The sequence below is a fragment of the Gymnodraco acuticeps genome, unplaced genomic scaffold (assembly GCF_902827175.1).
Source record: "Gymnodraco acuticeps unplaced genomic scaffold, fGymAcu1.1, whole genome shotgun sequence".
Lineage (NCBI taxonomy): Eukaryota > Metazoa > Chordata > Actinopteri > Perciformes > Bathydraconidae > Gymnodraco > Gymnodraco acuticeps.
In genome coordinates, this window is record NW_022992040.1 from 697,342 (window position 1) to 717,973 (window position 20,632).

Sequence of the window (20,632 nt, forward strand, 5' to 3'; positions counted from 1 at the left end):
TAATTCATCATTTGTCCTGTGGAGGGGGAGTAACGCACCCTATGGCGTAAAAACTGCAAAGAAATTAAAACCGAAGAAGTCTTCAGCGGAACCTAGTTCTTCCTCGCCTTTAGATTCAAGTCGGCATGTAAACAGTGATGCACACCATCAACATGTCCATTGCAGAAAGGTCCTTTGTAGCCAGTCATTTCAAATAATTTAAAAAACGAAAGCCAGGCGTGGTGATATTTAGAGCAACAGCAGCCATGAGACTGTACCAGGCTCTCTGTAATGTCGGGAGCTTCAGGACCTCTTTCGACTTTGGTGCACGGGAAGTAGCTCACTGGTTCCCGGGACACATGGCTAAAGGTGACAGCCTCAACAAATTACTCCAGAGTATATAAAATAATCTATGCATTTGAAATGGGTGTGTTACAATGTGTGAATCTGTGTAATAGCTTCACCTCACCGTTTACAGGACTGAAGCAGATGAGAGCCAACCTCAAGAATGTGGACTGCATCATAGAAATACATGATGCCAGAATATCCTTTATTGTATCAACGCCAGGATACCACAGGGCAAAGTGCAAAGTTTTTCTTTTTTTTAAATAAAATAAGGTTAAACACATTCAACAATAAATTAAACAATTGAAGTTAGTAAAAAAAACGATCATACCTAAATAAAATCAAGAGAATTACAACTCATATCTTTATAGCGTGATCAGATAAATGACTGTGAGCCAAGACTGAAATTATTAATTAATCTCTTTGGAGCACATTTCTGAAAGTAGGGTTTTAAAGATAAAACTGTTAAAGGTGCCATAACCATCACATGAACATTATTGCAGAGTATAGGAGCCTTTGTCTTTACACTTTCTGAAAATCCCAGCGTTTGACCTCTTTTTACTGCAGAGTTTAAACAAATTGGATTTTTCCTTAATATTACCGACATCCCCTTCTCTGGGAGAAACCCAGCGTTTCAGGAGACTCTAGATGTCAAACCCCATGTGCTAATTCTCAACAAGATGGACCTTGCCGATGTGTCCAATGAGCAGGTGAAATGTCTTACTGCTATCTTTACAGAGTCATCATCATTTTAAAGTTTTCTAACAAACAACATTTGCCCTGCAGATAATCCTGAAGAAGCTTAAAAGAAACGGGGTGAAAAATGTTCTCTTCACAGACTGTTTAAAGCAGCGAGACGACAACGTCAAAAAGGTAGATGTCATCTCCACTGGATACCAGACAGCTGTCTTTTTGCAGATTTTTGTCATAAGCCGATATTCAATAAGCATGAAACGTATTCCTATTTTGTGTTCCTGAAGTTGGTGCCAATGGTGGTTGACATTATTGAGAGCAATCCACGTTTTAACAGAGATGAGGTATGTGTCCCATGAAGCTTAATTATACTTTGTGTTCATTTTAGGTATGAGAGAAATAAACTGCAAGATACAAGACTTTTAACTAATAAGTAATACCCTCACAGATTTGATCCTTGCTAACCAAAACACTGTTTTCATTGTGACTCACACACAACATTTATTAACAATGTATGTGTTGGCCATGCTCTAACCTTGTCATGTAAATCTTTCAGAATACAAATTATTGTCTGATGGCTATTGGAGTCCCCAACGTGGGGAAGTCATCTCTTATTAACTCACTGAGAAGAACATACTTGAAAAAAGGTTTGTATAATACATTTGCTGATTTTTATTGAGGTTCAATTCAGGATAATCATAACCTTCTTTAAAAAAACAAACAATTGTAATACATTTCAGGTCGTGCATCTCGAGTAGGTGGGGAGCCAGGTATAACTAGAGCGGTCCTGACTAGAATTCAGGTGAGTGTAGAGGACATGTAAAACACTGATTTCATGGGTTCATTGTGTGTATGCATCTGTACAATATTTGTTTCTATATTTGACCTCAGGTGTGTGAGCGACCCGTAATACACCTGTTGGACACACCAGGAGTCCTGCCTCCTAAGATTGAGAGTGTTGAAACCGGCATGAAGCTGGCTTTATGTGGTGAGCAGCACATGATTATTATTGTTTCCCACAACATACCAATATAATAGTATTCATTGGAATCAACAAAATCACATTTGTTGGTAAAGGAGGTTTTTAATTGTGCTCAACAAATATTTTAATATTTTTTCTTTCTACACCAGGAACTATTCTGGACCATTTAGTAGGTGAAGAGATCATTGCTGACTACTTACTCTATTCTCTAAACAGGCTCGGGGAGTTCAGGTAGGATTGACAACACTTTTGTGTGGTGTGTGTTAGGGATGCATATCGTTGACTTTTTTACGATACCGATACCACTGAACGATACCGATACATATCGTGATACTTTGAAAATGTATCATCCCACAATTACTCCCATGAAGCGCTTTAAGATATAGTTAACATGTCAAATGAATATTAAATTAAATTGTGGGACTTCTTGGACCTTTTAGTACTGAACAAACAATGAAAAATACATTAAAAATATGAAGAAAACCGATTATGGAATATCTTTTATAACACCCGCCATCAGGTGTGCCGCGTGAATAGCACATCTTGTCAATGCAAACAGACCGTTATAGCACCGTTATAATTAATGTTAAACCTGAGATTCGACTAGAGAACAAATACATAATAGAATAATGGTCATGAGATCTCGGCATTGCACAAACAAACAAATCTCATCTTTAAAATCAACATTTGCCTTTACTGGTGAGAGAAAACAAATCCCATCACAGTTCATTTGTGGGACTTTTACCTTTCTAGTATTGAACAAACAATGAAAAATACATAAAATATGAAGAAAAACGATTATGCAATCTAATTTATAACACCCGCCATCACGGGCCACGGACTCACTTTTAAAATTAATTTAAAAAAAAAAAATAATAATAATAATTAAAAAAAATTAAAGTATCGAAACCGGATCTGATTTCGGTACGGTATACCGTAGCCACCAGTAACCGGTATTTTGGTAATACCGGTATGCATCCCTAGTGTGTGTATTACTTTGTCTTCACATTGCTGTGATTGTTTACTTCACATATGTATTTATGTGCAGTTATGTGGAGAAATACGGTCTCCAGGAGCCAAACGATGACATCCAGTATGTCCTCAAACGCATTGCTGTGAAACTCGGAAAGACGCAACGGGTCAAAGCCATTACTGGAGTTGGTAAGAAAATGCAAATTCAACTCCTGCTACACACAGTATTATTGACTAGCGATCTCTTAGTTAAGTTAAACATAGGAATAGTACAATGTTTTGCCTTATTATATTTCCTGACATGAGTTTGAAGGTGTTATGGCCATCATTTTAATGTATTATTAGACCCATAATACAAATGTTTATTCCTTGTCTCTCTCAGGGGATATCACCATCAGGGTCCCAAACTGCTCAGCAGCAGCTTACGATTTAATCAGAGCCTTCAGGAAAGGAGAGCTGGGACAGGTAATGCTCGACTGACCTGAGACATTGGAATGAAGACAGAGACTGTTTCTGGTTTCATACGTTTTCCCTCAGTCTGGAAGGATTTATATTTAACCAAAAAGTGTCGTCAAGGTCCGTCTCTGTCCTCATGCCTTTGACCTTTTGGGGACATGATGCAGTCTGTTCTGTTTATAGATGATGTATCAAAGCACTGTGTCCTTTGCAAATAAAATAATTGATCTTAATTCAGGTACATTTCTTCTTTTATAAGACATGAAGCAGATATCTGATCTGACAAGGTGTAAACATTATATTTATTAGCACAAAGACAGTAATAACAAACTCTCAATATGTACATAAGTGTTGTAATAAAGTTCATTTATATGGAACAGTCTGTTGCTCCTGAGTGTCTCCTGTAGGTAAAAAAAAATCTTCTTGGATGAAGGACGGATCATGAGAGAAATTAATAACAGTGAGGGCAGCAGTTTTTTTTTCTCCCAGCCATGGCTGAGAAATTCATTAGCTACATTTCAGTTGTTATAAAAGGGTATAAATTGTTCAGAAATTCAAGATGATTGATGAAAACGCAGTTAATACTCTAATTTGCCTTGTCTTGTTGTAGAGAATCCTCTTCATGGCTCCATTGAAAGCAGTCTTGCAAGTGGCAGTTGTTTCGATTTCAGGGGCAGAAAAACGTCAGATAGTCCAAGCTTTATGTTTAGACCCAGGTCTGGTCATAAATATGATTTAGTTGTACTAAACAGCGATGCTGTGGTTTTTTAACTTTACATTTATTTTTTGCATATTATGAAAACAGATTTTAAATTAAGATTGACAGTACTATTTAATGTGGCAGCCGACAGTTTGATAACAGTCCTTATCAAGGTGTTTCTATTTTTGATAATCCTGATAAAACATTTTCACAATAGGGTCTAGGAATCAAGCTTTAGGGAAGGAAACTAGTTATTTATTAAAGTTCTGTGTCATTTTATGTCCAACACTGACTTGACAAAGGTGCACTACTTTAAAGGTGAAAGGTCACATTGAATACTGGTTGATTACATTTGTTTGTTGGTAGCCTAGAAGATGACAATACAAAATATACAGTACTATTGATGTTTTTGTGTCCATCCACCACTGTGTTGCACCTCTAATGTTCCCAGTGCAGCTTCCTGTCATTCCTGCATATTATATTCAGATCCAGGGTAGAATCAGGAATTAATCATAAAAAACAAGCTAAACATCTACAGTATACTGTCTTGAAAGAATCCATATTTTTGGGAAAATGTTGCAATAATGATAGAAACCAGTTGAGGAAGAGAATATCCATTTTTTGTTGAGCCTGACATTTGTGAATCAAAGTAATTGGTCCTGTTGTAGTAATCCACGTCCTCGGAGCTGTCTGCGTTGCTGCGTCTGTAGGCAGAGGCATACCATTTATCCGCTGATAGCGCCACCGCCACCGCCGCCCCTGCTGCCGCTGCAGCTGCGACCCTCACCGGGGAGGACCGGCCCGCAGCCCGGACGCGGGAGCGGGTCCCTCCGTAGGGCCCGGACCCCCGCCGACTCCCCGCCGAGGAGCTCCGGGAGTGGGTGCCTCGAGAGGAGCCACGGGACCCTCCACGTCCCCCTTTGGACAGCACCGGCTCACACAGGAAAGCAGCGAGCAGGAGGCAAGTCCAACATGTTGCAACCACCCGGTTCATCCCCGACATCTGCAGGAAGAAGACATAATGGAGAAATGTAAGACCTGTGGTGGTTAGAATACACATTTGAAGTTTAAAATGGGGAAATAACCCATGTTTTATGTTGCTGCAAAACATAGGCTAAATATCTGATTTGAGTTGGCATACATTTTAGCAAACAGCCATCCTTTCTTTTTCACTGATCAATTCTGTATACAACTCAGAATATAATGAGTGACATTCTCTGAACATGGCTGTAGAACAAGGATAGGCCTACACTGCTCATCATCAAAGGTGTGAGATCATGTATTCAGTGTCTCCATAAAAAAAACTGCAGTTGCCCCTCTTCGTTTAAGTAGGTCAGGTTAAAAATAATTATTTTCACCAGAGAATTGCTGTTGCTGCTTCATGAGTTAACATTCCGCTATGAATGATTATGAAATAGACAAAAGATGTTAGGCTATATTGCTGTCATTAAAAGGCATATGACATTTAGTCAGAATGTTTTGTTCTAACAGGGAACTATAGAAATGTAGGACGTATGATCATTATTATACGTACGATTTCAACAAAATGATTTGATACACGATTTGAAATGCTTGATGTTCATCTCATTCTATTCTCATAAATTAGCCTGTTCGTTACCCTAAATACCCGAATCACACCACCATTTCAAAAGAAATGCATTGCATCCATATGGTCTAATTGTCTAAAGTACGTTAACCAGTATACGGTATACCATAGGCCAACAGGTTGACATAACGGCTGGAGCTTACCTTTTCTCCCTGTTGTTTTATCCTTGCTTGGGTCTTTGTACTCGGAGGAAAATATGAGAGGGGATTGTCACGGACGATGCAGGCTCGTTCACGTAAGGAGAACGAGCATCTCGCGTGAATATTGAATGTGTTTTGCATTGAATATTATGGGATATTGAAAAAAACACAAAGCAAAAATGGTAAAAACAATTCTGAAAATCAATAAGTCTATACATATTTATTTGAATTATGATATACGTGCTTTGTCCTTTATTGTAGGCTATTGTTTTATATTAATCCTCCCCCCTTTTGTATGCTTTTTTAAACTTCTATATGTATAATGTTTATTTGTACTGCATGATATAACATAGACAACAAATACAATTTTGTTTTGTTTAGCTGAGATAATTGATTTGAAGGTAATTACATCTTGTTCTACACTTTGTAGACTCTGGGTGGCAGTACTACTCCAAGGAACATACGACTTCAGGAAAAACACCAACGAAGAAGAGAAGGTGGGCGGAAAGAGCTTCCCGTGTTATTGGAGCAAGTTCATTGACAACATTCCTCCATCGTGCAGTCGCTGTCATGGCTTTCCTCTGCAGAAGTGCTGCCTCCCTCCTGAAGCCCTCCCGAGCAGCGCCGGTTGTTCTGTCCGCTGCCCGCCTCTACAGCTCAGGTGTGTGTTCAAACACTGTCAAAGTGTCTATTGCACCTGCATAACTGTTACGTGAAGTGGCCCTGCTACAATGTCAAGAAACCTGCGTCACCGAATGTGCGACACATGGAGCAGACTGGATCCCTAAGTTGGTTATTTAGTTGTCTGTGTTTTCTGTCATTTGCACCACAAAGAGATCTCTAAACTTGAATGGATCAGATCATTTCTAACATGTTGTTCACACGAAAACCCTTGCCTTTAAAGGGGAATTACACCCTAAAATTGAATTTATAGTTGTTATGTCTATAACTTTGTGCAGCCCAGATATCATTTATGATGTGTTCTTGTTTGATGTGATGATTTTCGACACTACAAATTCAAAAGAGTAACGTGTTGTAGTAAAAACACTTGTTCCAATAAGGTCCCAAAAGACACAACACAAAGCTGAATCATATGCAAAAATACAATATAACATCACTATGCATCAAAGAAAAACTCCCACATTAAAGTATACTTAAGATGATTAGGACGTAACAAATACTGAGTGCACATCGCAGTGAATATTTATATTCAGAGACAAATCCTGCAGTGGCTAAATAACAATGTGACAGCTGTCAGGGGGATTTTACGGAGTTGGGGGTCAGACATGAAGTGACCCTCTGTTGAACATGAACAGGATGGGTGTCACTCTGCAGGCCGTAGAGATGCTGTTTTGCTTTCTTGGTCAGCGAGGTTTAGTGTGTCCTCCTGAAGTGATCAGCAATCTGTACACCAGGAAACATGTGGCTCTTCACCTTCTCCACACAGGAGTCGTTGATGTGAAGACGGGTATTTGCAGCATACCTCCATTAAACCCTGGAATATAATTATGCACAGATGATCAAACATTCGAATGGCTGTTTGATTTTCATTTGTATACATCTTCCATCTTTATCTATCTATGCGTGACTTACTGTATATCAATGTGCAGGCAACAATCCATGACTTTAGTTTGGACCTTTGTTCCACAAGGCATATCAGGGGCTTCCAAGGTCGCTATAAAACCATGAGCCAATGAGTTGATCCTTCACCTTTTCTAGAATGATTAACCAGGACACAGAGCACGTTGGTGATGATCATGTAGTCTATGCTGCTCCTAGTTATAGAGGTTTATAAAAACACATTATCCTTTTTAACATTTAGATGTTGTAAATGTATTCTCTTCCTAACGTATACACACAACACAGGTTTCCTCCATTTTCTCCCCCATTAACTGTGGGGTTTCTTTGGGAGATTTTTTTTAAGGACAGAGAGTGTCGTTTTCTGTACAAGCTGTAAAGCCTCTGAGACAAATGTAAAATGTGTGATATAGGGCTATTTAAATACACATCAACCGATTGATTGATAGTTAAAGCTATCGTTTAGATGTTTGGAAATAGGATAACATGAGGTCATCCACTGTCATACCTACAGATGATGGTGGTCTGCATGTCCCCTCGTCATTATAACTAACACAGAAGGTACAAAGTCATACGGTAACATAAACAAACTAATCGTGGCAGCCGCGGCCCAGAAACCTCAGTGTTCAGCAAGTTACCGTTTCACTCAATGCAGGGAGGTTTCTTTGAGAACAGCTTGGATGGATACAATGGCTTCAGTTCCCCATCAAAAAGGGCATGCTGTTTGAATAGTAATCAAACTTTTGTGTTGCATTGTTGTTATACGTTCAAAATCTAGCTCTGTGAACTCTGCAGAAACTGTTTATCTAATTGCACAGAATTCTTATCTGACCCATGTTGGTTCCCTCTTCATGCAGGTGCTCAGTATGAGTACATTTTGGTGGAAAAGCGCGGGGCGAAGAGTGATGTGGGCTTCATCCAGCTGAACAGGCCCAAGGCCCTCAACGCTCTGTGTGACGGGCTGATGAGGGAGGTGGGACAGGCCCTGGATGTCTTCGAAGCTGACACAGAGGTCGGGGCCATCGTCATCACCGGCAGTGAGAGAGCCTTTGCTGGTGAGGGACCCGAGTGTGTTTTATGGGTTTGCTTACAAGAAGGTATCAGCAGGGAACTAAACGTGCGTGTTTTTCCAGCTGGAGCGGACATTAAAGAGATGCAGAATCGAACTTTCCAGGAGTGTTACGGTGGAAACTTCCTGGCTCACTGGAACAGAGTGTCCACGGTGAAGAAGCCTGTGATTGCTGCCGTCAATGGATTTGCTGTGAGTTTCTTTAATTGTGTTAACTGAGGATAGGTTGTTGGATTTCTTCTGATAAAAGAAAACTATGCAAAGATTCAATTAAAAATGATAATAATACGTTCAAAGAATTAAAAAAGGAGAGAGACTAATCAAAACGGGGAAAGGACAACTGGATTGTAAACATTTATAATAGAAAGTAATGATATGTGTTTTACTATTTCTGCTCCAAGGTTTTCTCCACATGTCTTATCATGTAGTATTCTTATCTTTCAATAGTTAACCTGTTCTTCTAGTCCCCCCTTTCACCTATATTTCCTCTCAAATCTATTTTTCTCCCTCTCTAATCTCCCACTATTTATTGTTTCCTTCCTTCATTGGATCGTTAATTTCAGCTGAGTTTTCTTTCAGTTATACCCCCTTTTTAGAGCAGAATTTATCAGCATGTCTAGATATAATTAACAAAATTCCACTTACTTTGGGACACTTTCATTACCCTAACGAAAAGCAAACCCAAACAACAAAACAGCTTAACAACTTGAGACAAAAAAAGCAGTAGCGTCCACACGCTTTCGGCTCTATAGTGCAACTTATTTTCACAACAAATCCAGTATCATTCCAGGATGCACAGCATTTAAATGGGCTATGACCATAGGCTATAACACAATGAAGAGTGAGTCTACTGTCTGTGGAATTGTTTCTGTGTTTCATAATGTACGTTTCTGTTTCAGCTGGGTGGAGGCTGTGAGCTGGCGATGATGTGTGACATCATTTACGCCGGGGAGAAGGCGCAGTTCGGCCAGCCAGAGATCCTGTTGGGGACCATTCCTGGTAAACACTCTTAAGCATCCACTTTCCTTCCTGTTCAAACTAGACTTCCTTATGCAAAGTTTACCAGATTCTTGCTTTTGGAGTTCATGATGTTCGTCTTCCTGCAGGAGCGGGGGGCACCCAGCGGCTGACGCGTGCGGTGGGAAAATCCCTGGCGATGGAGCTGGTCCTTACAGGAGACAAAATTAATGCAGAAGTCGCCCGGCAATCAGGTAACAGAAATGATGGTATTACACTTGGCAGATGCTATTTGCACCCGGGTGTCCGTAGCCAACAATGCTATTTGCACCCGGGTTACACATTAGATACTGTTTTGGATGCATAGGCATTTATGGAAATGTTTCTTTGATAACTTAATTCCCTTGTGCTGCTGTAGTAGCTTAGCAGTAGGGTGTCAAACCCACACCTGATTGGAGGAAACTTTGGGAACACCAGAAGGATAGGGAAAAACGTTTGGCAGATGCTATTTGCACCCGGGTTTCCGTAGCTAACAATGCTATTTACACCCGGGTTACACATAAGATACTATTTTCATATATTTGTCATACTTAATTCAGTAGCTTGTTGTGTTTCCAGGACTGGTGAGTAAAGTGTATCCTGCCGACCAGTTGGTGTCGGAAGCTGTGAAATGTGGTGAGAAAATTGCTGCCAACTCCAAGCTGGTGTCTGCTATGGCTAAAGAAGCTGTGAACGCAGGTGTGTAAAGTTAATCTTCTAGTCATTTTATTAAATATCCTTAAACCTATTAAATTGAATACGTTAATATTAGGGCTGTCAAACGATTAACATTTTTAATCAGATTAATCACAGTTTAAAAATGAAATAATCATGATTAATCACCATTCGAACTATGTCCAAAATATGTCATTTCTTTATGTATATTCTTGTGGGAATGGAAAGATAAATGAAAGAAGGCGGATATATCCATTTAACATGTTTTATTGTAACATTTTTCTGTGTGTCAAAATGAAAGACAGCCCACACACCTATCAATCATCAAACCGTGGGGTCTTAATTCATTACGTGTTGATTTCTATCAACGGGGGAGTACTTCAGGAAAGTCGACGGGGGGGGCGGGGGGGGGGGGGCTAGTGGAGTACTTTGTGACCAGAGTGTGAACGTTGTGATCAGCTGTTTTAGCGCAGTTCTCCAGTGAAGGGGGGGGAGTCTCCCTCCGCAGCCGGTTGGCGTAGTTTTGGCAAAATTCCGTTGTACAGACCGACGTTAACAGCAGCCCTGTCTGTGCACACGGAGACCGACTCTGTCGTCCGGTGATCTAATCGCCTTCTGGAAAAGCTTCACAAGTACGTCGGTACGCAAATGCGCTTTGTGACACAAGTGACGGTACGCATTTCTGATTACACACATAACCTGCGTACCAGTTATGTGTTACCTGTACTACAGCAAAAGTATCCTCCGTCGGGACTTCCTGCAACAACACCACGCCGTTATCTTGATTCTGATTGGCCAGAAGACATTATCAAAGATGTTATATTGAGAAGACGATCACTACGTGACAAAAGTTTTCAAAACCGTTTCTGGTCTTCGGTATTTCCAGACAAGTGGCTACTGAAATCAATCTTACTAACTGCTGTCTGTGCAATTTACTCCGCGAGTTGGCAGACTTTATTTTGCTTACTTTAGCATCATTTTTCATGGTGGGGCTAAGCCATTTCTTGGTATGGGTGTAGCCTACCCCAGCCATACCCTGGCGCCGACACTGGTGGGATGTATTGGGCGGGCCATTCTGCACATGAGTTAAATGCGTTAAATATTTTAATGCAATTAATTCCAAAAATTAATTACCGCCGTTAACGTGATAATTTTGACAGCATTAATTAATATATTGTCTGACGTGTTCTACTTGTGATTGCAGCTTATGAACTGACTCTGGCTGAGGGTAATCGTTTGGAGAAGCGCTTATTCCACGCTACCTTTGCAACAGTGAGTAGAAGAGCCCATCTGAGAGCGAGTAAAGGGCATTGATTTTGACCGTTCAGTCATGATGTGTGTGTCTGTTTTCCCTTGCAGGAGGATCGTAAAGAAGGCATGACAGCATTTGTGGAGAAGAGAAAGGCCAATTTCCAGGACAATTAGAAAAGAGCAGACCAAGAGCTCGGCCAATAACACAAAGTTCCTGATATCAGCGGATAATTTCCGATCTGCAACAAGCTGAATGGTGCACAAATCCTGCTTGTATTGAAGCATACAAGATGTTTAAATTAGGATTTGGTACTAAGAGTTTGCACCGGAGTGTCTTATCACACTGAAGCTCTATTTGCAAAGTTTGGTATTAAAATCAAAAGCAGTCTGGGTGCAAGACGTGCACTGGCGTTTGAATTTGAATAATACTTTATAACTCTGCCGGAGTGCAATAGGAGGAATCAGTTGTAATGACTTGACTGCCTTTTTATTTTCCCTTTCAAATGTTTGTCTGCATTTTGAAGGCAACACACTTCTCTGTACATTTTACAAATAAATCTCAGTGAGTGAGAAATTAACACAAATGGAAAGATGGGCCTGCTTATAGAGTGCCACAGTGACGCATCCTAAAACCCGGAAGTAAGCTGTGCATGGGTTCCTTCGACAAAAAAGCAATGCAATTTCTCCATAGGATTTTGGAAAATAGCTCGAAATAAGGTCTGTGGTTGACACACATTTAAGAGACGGATCATGTTTTGTTCAGTCGAATAATCTCCACATGTCTACCCTACTTTTATATTTTTTGAATCATAAATCTAATCGATAGATTTATGATTCGAAAATCGAATCAAATCGACTTTATTAACAAACTGTCTAAGACCTTGGGATGTTTCTACATATTATAATGTTAGGTAATGCAGAATGTTTGCATATCATTTACATTGTAACTCATTTTATATTTAACAGTCTTTTTGAGAATTGAGATGTATAATTAGGTAAAAAAGTGTCTGAAACGTAGAAGTAACTTGACTGTAATGACTAGTGGATTCAGTTCACCGAGCGTTCAATCGGTGTGCTCCTCTCACCACCAGAGGGGGCTCTTGAGCGCAGAAATTGGACAGATATAAATCCAGCAGGACTGACACGCATCGGGCTGAAGGCTCGTAGTAGTAAAGTGACAGTTAAAAGGTCATGTCATTAAAATACTATTTCAAAAGATCATAATTATTCAGATGCGGTACTAAAAGAAAGTCGTTTTTTAAATGCAATATGTCTAACACTATTTTACAAAAAAAAAACGTCATCAGAAGGGATAACTGACATGTGATTTCTTTACTTAAAATTATAATAGGCCAAGGTTTTCCACTGCGCAATCAAATAATTAAAAGGCTGGTTGTAAAAACGTTTAATAGTCTTGGGAACAAATGAATAAAGATCTGTTATTAAACTAGCCTATTTAGATGAATTATAATTTACTCTAACAGAAAATATAGCCTATACTGAAAAAAGTAGGCTCCTCATTGTTAATTGTACACGACTTACAGGGCTATATTTTAAATCTCGGGCATCACTATTGGTTGAAACTATTTGGAAACACTTAAAACGATACTTTTGACTTCAAAGAAAAGACCAGAACAAATGTGGTTAGTGTGCGCTTTCTCTCTCCGCTCCAACCATCGCAAGGCACCTTTTTCTCTCTCTGATCTTCACACGGCGGCGCCCCATATCTCCAGAAGGCCATGGCCTAATTGATTTTTATTTTCATTCAATATTCCCCTGGAGCTTGCTTTCTTGTCAGCCCTCTGGAACAAAACTTTTAAAAGGAGGGAAAAAAAACTCGTCTCCTCACTCGGCAGGGAAGCACAAAAGTCCGCAGAGAGGGCCCGAAAAGAAGCTCCTCTTTGAGGCTACCGAAAGGTCAAAATAATAAATGTAGACTCAATTGAAGCTCTCCATACAGACAAAGGGGGCCAAACGTTACATTTTGGCAGCGGAGACCCTCATAGCGTGATAAACTCATTTAAAGAAGCCGAAATAAAGAAGGAGCAGCATGGGTCCGGAGGAGGAGAAAGGGCTTTCAGTCGGGCAGACAGGCCTGGCTCCTGCAGGGCCTGAGTGAAGGCAGCCAAAAAACACTGATATTCTTAAACTACACTCTTTTAGTCACTTTGTTTTAAGTATAATCTTGTTTATATTCGTCTGCAGCCAACCCTTATATAAAAAATATGATTTGATTAGACCTATTATTTAAATAACTCAAAACAAGAAACATCCCAAAACCGATTTAGATTTAAACATACAGCCCTGAAAACAATTAAGAGACCACTGCAGCATTATCAGTTTCTCCGGTTTATGTAGGCTATGTTGAGTAAAATTAATGTTTTTGTATTTTATTCTATAAACTCTTTGACTACATTTCTCTGTGGTGGAATGTCTGCCACATGTGGAGTGGTAATTGTTTTCAGAGCTGAATTTACCTTACAGCTTAAACAAAGCCTTGTTCCTAAGACAAGGATTTGGGTTTTGTTCGTTTCTTATGTTTGAGTTCTTTCAGAACAATTTGCACAAAACACATTTGAAATGCAGAAATGTATGAAACATGTATTATTTGCAGATTTAAACAGGGCATGAAGTGAAGGCCTAGCTACCAACATGTTTGTCCAGCAGCTGTATTGTAAATTCAGTATACAACCACAAGCCTGCAATGCTAGATTCTAAACGCTGTGACTTTTATGAATGTCTTTGTATATGCAGATCTCTTGCTCCTTTCCTTTTTTCACAGAACCAGGATCTGTGGTCAGAGAAAGGATTCCTCAGCATTTTTCTGCCATCCAGCTGAGAGTTTCTCTATAGCTCATGAAACAGGCTGGGTGGAGTGGTTTTCATCTGATAAATATTTTCATTATCTCACATTCTTGGCACCAGAGACCGTGTCAGAATAACACATTTACCGGTGTCTGCTTTAAATTATGCCCACCCAAGGGTGTCAGAAACAACATAGACCAAACCGACTGTGCAGTTTGTCAGAATAATGACATGACCCTATTGTATAGCTTTATATAAATAGGCTTCCACTATATCATTTTCATGGTTTACTACTTTTTAAAACTTTTTTTGTAACATAACCTATGATATTTTTATGTCATACAATACTCTGACTTTTGTACTTTCTTTATGGCATACTGAACAACTACTTTTCATGCCATTTCCTTAGGAGTTATGAACGTTGTATGACCTTCTTAAATACTACACCTTCACTATTTTAATGATATCTTTATGTTAGATGTTACCCTTTTAATAACATACTAAGACTTTCGAATGACTTTTAATGGCATTTTAAACTAAAACTTGTTATGACGAACTATGCAACTTTACTATGCATTTTGATGAGATTCTCCAAAAGGCTACAATGACTTTGCTATGATTTTTTTAACATATAACTTTTGAATTACCTGACCCCAGCTACTTTACTATGACTTGTAACTACCTTTTTCCAATCAGTCCATACAATGACTTTTTAAGTATGTGGGGTAATTTTCTGAAACGATCACCTAACAGATGCATGCTTGTGAACATCTTTTTTTAATATTAAAGTCCAAAATAATAGTTTGACTGGATAGCCCCTCTAATTAACCAAATTAGGTGCGTTTCCTTGCGTATAAAAAGACAAGAAAGTAATATATCGAGATGGATAAATAGCCTAAAACAAATTGAAACATAAAACAGTCTGACATTGACGACGAACGGGAAACGAAACCGGATGTAAACAAACCCGGAAGTGACCCGGAGATAGTGCTCTTGCTTCTCTTCTCTCCTCTCTGTGGCTGTCAGTATGGTCGTACCAGCGCCATACAGATATATGGCGCTGGGTCGTACCTATGGGTCGTACTGAAAGGAATCCCCTCTGTTTTGCTCTGGCTAAAATGGGCCATGGGCAAGGGCAGACTGGGACTTCAAATCAGCCCGGGACTCTCGACCGGCCCACCTCGGTACCGCAAGTAAAAATCGCTAGTAAATTGTCGACGGGGGGGTGCTAGTGATTTATCCGACCGGTCCACTTCAGTACCGGTGTTGCAGTATAACTTGAGTCATGACAACTGGCGACATTCTATTATTTTCGTCATAGGAATCCGGGGCGTGTACATTGAGGACCCATTAGGCGCATTCACACTGCGGTACTTTTCCCACAAAGGTTCATGTGAACTTAGATCATGTGAACTCTTTTATCGCGTTCACACCAAGCGGCAAACTGTGGGGTCGAGCCGGGAAGCCAATACGGAAGTGCCACACACTGCAGTTCATATATTGGCCGATAGGCGATGGCTGCAGAAAGGAGCAATTTCCATAGACCCCCATGTTAAAATGCCCAACTTTACAGCAGAAAAAAACATGTTTCTACCCCTGGCTCCATACATTTTATTATCGATATAGTTAGATTCCACCTTCATGATTATGGATCTGTGAGTGAATTGTTTTCTAACGCGACCCTTTTATTTATATTAGGTCTTAACGTTTGTGCATAAATTAGGGCGTGGTCACATTGAGTGACGGCTCTCTCAAGTGCCTGCCGCTGTTAGCTTCTTGTCTCTCTGCTAGCTGCTCCGTGAAGCTAGCTACAGGGACTCTGCCTGCTCAGCTCATCCAAGAAACACAACTTGTAGCCGGCCGTGGTTGTTTGTTCTTCATGCTTATATATCGGACTATTGTGACTCGCTCTGCGGTTAAAACAGACGGTGCATGAATGCAGTTTTGCGGTAAGTGAAATTCTAGTGCTTTATTTATGTGTTAATGATTTTAATCAGCTACGTAATGAATGGTAAGGCTTGGGTTAGCATGTAAGCTAGTGGTAGCTACATCGGTGCTAACGATTGTAATCGTAGCCTCCAAGTTAAAATCATAGACTGTATATATAAAGGTTACAACGAAATAGACAAGTGTTAAGTGGGATAATACTGTTGAACAAACGGCTTCTGTTTGAGGTTGATAAAATAAGGTTACATCCTTGTAACTTAGAGATATTTTATTATGTAGGTAGAACTGTATGCATCTAAGGTTAATTTAAATTGGCTATGCTCAAGTATGTAGACAAGCTAATGTGGAAGTAGTGTATGTGAAATCAACCTCACAATAAGATGTGTGTATATTACAATTATTAATGTCATATTTCAAGATGATTACTTAGATATTACAATATGGTTGGTTGAGCTGGAGTTCATTATTGAGCTTACACGTTAACGTCACAGTCATCTGAAGAACGAACCCAAACCTTGTTGTTTTTATTAATTGTATTACCAAATGGGTATCAAATAAACAGTAAGCATTGGTAACACAACTTCCAAAGTTACAGTAAAATAAAAAGGCCCCTGACTCGGACAATACACAATCCAACATGTTCAACAGAAGAGAATCAGTTATAGTGTTTGTACACATGGTACTTTACATATATATATATATATATGTTTCTTTAAGGTGTCCAGGTGATGCAGACAGGCTGGACTAGAGAGTGAGAGACAGAACTGGACTCCTCACAGCAGTGAACTTCAGCACAGGTACAAAGACTCTTTTTTTCATACTGTACAAAGAATCAAGAAAGATATTGGTTTAAATGAATGAAGTATTGACTTGAATACACTGATATGCATTCCATTAAACAATACTAAATACTAGATCACCTATCAGTGAAGTTGGGGGTTTTTTCCATGCAAAAAGTTACATTTAGATGATAACAAGCAATATGACTGTCAGCTTTCTAATTTAATGTATTAAAGGCAAAGATATTTAACACATAGTGAGAACTGCTACGATTTATCTCTCAATATTGTCTGTAAAAAACGTGGTAAAAGTTATTCTTTCAGTGAGACAACAGAGCAAGCTTCTACAGTTGCACTACGTTTTGATAACAGTTAAATATTATTTTGATAATAACATATATTTCAATGTTGATGAACTTCATACTGTTCATTCATAATCTGATTGTCTTTGTAGCTCATTGTTGAAATAAAAAAAACCCATTACAATTACAAAATAATTATATCTACAGCCCCTAAACACACCGCTTTCATAAATAACACACTTGTTCTGCAATAATATGTTTTGTTTCCTGTCATTTTTGTTAGGAAAGGACATGCCTGAAAGACACGACATTTTCTCCTTCTCTGAGGGTCAAGAAGAACATCCAAGAGGAACATTAAAAGCTGATGTTATGAGATTTTAAGACCAGTACAGGACATTCACTAAGAAACTACTTTTATTGTAAAAACAGTCAGCTGATCGAATGCAGCTATTTCCACATCTACACTCCATCAGCTGATTATTTCTATTTGCCTCACTTTATGAGCTTCACATCATGTACCTTGTTTTGCAACGTCACAAATAAATGGGGCCAATCTTCAGTCAGATGTGAATGTGTAATCTAACATTTTCAGTAAGAATAATGGACAAAAGGAGTGCAAATACAAATACAATTTATTGAAATGTGAACCAAAAGTTAATCAAATGTTTTAAATATAAAGCACATATGGACAGAAGGTGTAAACCTATTAAATGTATTAAACACATTTAGTCAAATAAAGTGACCGACTAGGCCTGTGCAGTTGGTATCAGCTTTGCCCAGCATGGGCTCCTTCATCAGCCCTGGTCCTCCTCGCAGAGGAAAGACCCTCAGTCCTCTCCAAACCAACAGACAGGACGTCCATCACACGGAGGTTTCTCCCTGAAGTCTCAATCCGTCCACACTGAATATGAGAGGGGGAAAAAGAAAATAATAATAATGCTTTAGACAATAAGAAACATAAAGTTGACTGTTGAGTTGCTCAGTTTTTTTAGATTGTCAATACTATTACTGTATAACTAATATCTCAGGTTAAGAGGCACATTCAAATAAAGATTGGTCTTTAAATACATTTTGTCTTTTGAATTGTTTGTCTAAAGTCAAGGATCTATAACTGGTACTTAGTTTTAATGATACAGTCTGGTTATTATGCTGTTTGGAGGAGGCCTCACAGGTAAGAGCGCTAACTAGCTACCATCACATGTACCTTAGCTTGACTTAAATGTATTAAACGTATAGTTAAGTGATATCAAAATATAAATAACTAATGTCATGCAAACATATTAATATTTGCTTGATTCCAGTGTTGAATTTAGTACAATTGCATACAAACGTTAAGGGGTTTTAAGATTCTGAAGTATTATGCTAAAAGCTCAATAACTTAGATTATTATTTATAGTTTTGCTTAGAAACGTAAAATGCGACGGCAGCGTGCAGATGGGGAGCATGTTAGCTTAGCTTGGTAGCTTCAGCTAGCTCTGGAACTTCCAGCTCGGTGGCAGCAGGTCCCGCCTCGGCTCCGCCTCTTTGCCCTTATTTGGAGCAGGCTGGAGAAGGCGGGAGTTGAACTCTGGCGTCACTGTCGAGCCGTTAGTGGCAGACTCCGCCTACTAAGGGCTTCACGGCAACTCTGCAGAATCCTATGGGTGACGTCACGGACCCTACGTCCATTTATATATACAGACTATGGTTCACACCAAAAAGAGCCGGTAAAATTAGTTCATGTCATGTGAACCTTTTTACCCCCACGAAAGTCCCTGCTAGAGAGCAGGGACTTTCGTGCGGCTCTCTTGTGAGAAAAGAGCTATATTTCTGATTGGCTGGGCGGATTGCAAACCACGCCCCGTAAAACTCCCATAAAGTTTTGTGAAGCCGCCATTTTATTATCCTAATGCATTAGCATTATTAGCATTAGCATTAGCCCAGCGCAGAAACGCAGAGAGACTAACTTATGGCAACACAAAATAAAACATGGGAGCGGTGGAGATGAGGAGGTGTCGGCGTTCTGGCGATTTACTCGGAAGGCTTCAGTGAAGCCAGTCCCCAACTCCGGGAACTTCCGGCCGGGGACTTTGGGCGGCAGTAATAGTATACGCCGTGAAGTGGTTTGCGGCCTGCCAGTAAACCCAAAGCAGAAGAAGAACAAGTGACGTCAGCGGCTTCATTTGCCTAATCCACCCCCAGGGACTTTTTCCAGTGTGAACGCGATCTGTACTTAGTTCATGCGAACTAAAGAGTTCACATGAACTAAGTTCACATGAACCTTTGTGGGAAAAGTACCGCAGTGTGAATGCGCCTATTGTTGACTTACCAGGAAATAAACATGTCGATCGCCTCGTTTGTCGTTTACGTTCATCTTTTGCTATATCTGCCTTCCTACGATCACTTTGATGCACATTCAGTACTCGTATGTGAGGTTGTGGGTGAGAGGTGGATATCGTGACGCTTACAGGGAGGTATCGAACATTACAAAGTTGGTGACTGTGTGGATGCCTGTTCAAAATATTGCAAACTTGAATAAATCATTTAAATTATATATTTGTGTCCGACTTTCATTTGTACATCGTTCTTAATGTGATGTATTGTAGCTTTGATAGCTGTCCATACCTTCAGACAGCCTAAAAGTCAAACACAAGTTGTTTATTCACAGCCCGAACGCTCATCGAGATGACTGGATCACTCATGACAAGTTGTGATCAGCTCCGATTAAATTGTGATATAAATTCTGTAGCTATTCTCCAGGGAGCATATTTTTTTTATGAAATACCTGTATCCCTCTCATCACAACAAGACTCTATACTGTGCAGGAAAAACAATTAGGCTACATGAAAATAACCTTGATGCATGGGAATGAAACACACAAACTATCTTCCGTGCTATAGTGATATATGTCACAGTAACGGTCAACCACAGAAAAGTAAGTCCAGCGGGGCACAAGTTGAATATATATTATATACAGTAGTTCTATTATGCCTTTAAGCCTATACATTTAACCCATAAGAACCCGGACCCATTTCTACTTTTGGGGAAATTAAGGGGAACGTCATTTAGACTAAATAGACCACCTAGAACACATTTCTGACAAGTAACCCCCCCTAGTGTCAAATATCTGCGCTTCAATGGTAAAGTAACTCTTATTTATAACTTAATTAACGAGGATGATTTTTTGGTTTACATTTATTTGAACATACTTTGAATTGAAGAATAAAGAATATGTTCTAATTGTGCATATATGTCACTCCGGGTTTACTGTGAATGTTTAGGGCTAAAGTCCCGATGTGACACCAGTGTCACAGCAATATGTATGGCATTTGTTTCATATCAATTTAATCAAGAAATGTTTCCACAACAGGTTACATT

General features: G+C 39.5%; 3 protein-coding genes across 4 annotated transcripts; 2 read left to right on the forward strand and 1 right to left on the reverse strand.

Annotated features, from left to right (window-relative positions):
- Positions 1 to 85: 85 nt before the first annotated feature.
- Positions 86 to 3,660, forward strand: mtg1 (mitochondrial ribosome-associated GTPase 1). Its single transcript, XM_034201834.1, has 11 exons — positions 86 to 348; positions 458 to 522; positions 930 to 1,034; positions 1,111 to 1,197; positions 1,305 to 1,361; positions 1,574 to 1,664; positions 1,758 to 1,819; positions 1,909 to 2,005; positions 2,149 to 2,230; positions 3,048 to 3,160; positions 3,354 to 3,660. The coding sequence occupies exons 1-11, from the start codon at positions 246 to 248 to the stop codon at positions 3,449 to 3,451; spliced, it is 960 nt and encodes a 319-aa protein (XP_034057725.1). The 5' UTR covers positions 86 to 245; the 3' UTR covers positions 3,452 to 3,660.
- Positions 3,661 to 4,047: 387 nt separating this feature from the next.
- sprn (shadow of prion protein) lies at positions 4,048 to 5,967 on the reverse strand. The gene is made up of 2 exons (XM_034201835.1): positions 5,877 to 5,967; positions 4,048 to 5,130 (listed from the first exon to the last, which is right to left on the reverse strand). Exon 2 carries the CDS (start codon positions 5,128 to 5,130, stop codon positions 4,660 to 4,662), a length of 471 nt encoding a protein of 156 aa, XP_034057726.1. The 5' UTR covers positions 5,877 to 5,967; the 3' UTR covers positions 4,048 to 4,659.
- On the forward strand, positions 5,128 to 12,026 carry echs1 (enoyl CoA hydratase, short chain, 1, mitochondrial). Of its 2 annotated transcripts, none has more exons than XM_034201833.1 (9): positions 5,128 to 5,158; positions 6,304 to 6,534; positions 8,309 to 8,506; positions 8,585 to 8,712; positions 9,420 to 9,519; positions 9,627 to 9,731; positions 10,096 to 10,215; positions 11,396 to 11,463; positions 11,551 to 12,026. In XM_034201833.1, the coding sequence occupies exons 1-9, from the start codon at positions 5,149 to 5,151 to the stop codon at positions 11,614 to 11,616; spliced, it is 1,026 nt and encodes a 341-aa protein (XP_034057724.1). In that variant the 5' UTR covers positions 5,128 to 5,148; the 3' UTR covers positions 11,617 to 12,026. The 2 variants fall into 2 exon arrangements, with proteins under 2 accessions (XP_034057724.1, XP_034057723.1); XM_034201832.1 differs by lacking the exon at positions 5,128 to 5,158 and adding an exon at positions 5,938 to 5,968.
- Positions 12,027 to 20,632: the final 8,606 nt, after the last annotated feature.

What these genes read in the sequence shown, in the direction of transcription:
- sprn (XM_034201835.1), bottom strand. Translation starts at nt 5,130, where the DNA reads ATGTCGGGGATGAACCGGGTGGTTGCAACATGTTGGACTTGCCTCCTG.
- echs1 (XM_034201832.1), top strand. An exon ending in CCTGTTGGGGACCATTCCTG is followed by an intron (nt 9,520 to 9,626) that starts GTAAACACTCTT and finishes GTCTTCCTGCAG; the next exon opens with GAGCGGGGGGCACCCAGCGG. An exon ending in TCCACGCTACCTTTGCAACA is followed by an intron (nt 11,464 to 11,550) that starts GTGAGTAGAAGA and finishes TTTCCCTTGCAG; the next exon opens with GAGGATCGTAAAGAAGGCAT.
- mtg1 (XM_034201834.1), top strand. Translation starts at nt 246, where the DNA reads ATGAGACTGTACCAGGCTCTCTGTAATGTCGGGAGCTTCAGGACCTCT. An exon ending in TAGAAATACATGATGCCAGA is followed by an intron (nt 523 to 929) that starts ATATCCTTTATT and finishes AATATTACCGAC; the next exon opens with ATCCCCTTCTCTGGGAGAAA. An exon ending in GAGACGACAACGTCAAAAAG is followed by an intron (nt 1,198 to 1,304) that starts GTAGATGTCATC and finishes GTGTTCCTGAAG; the next exon opens with TTGGTGCCAATGGTGGTTGA.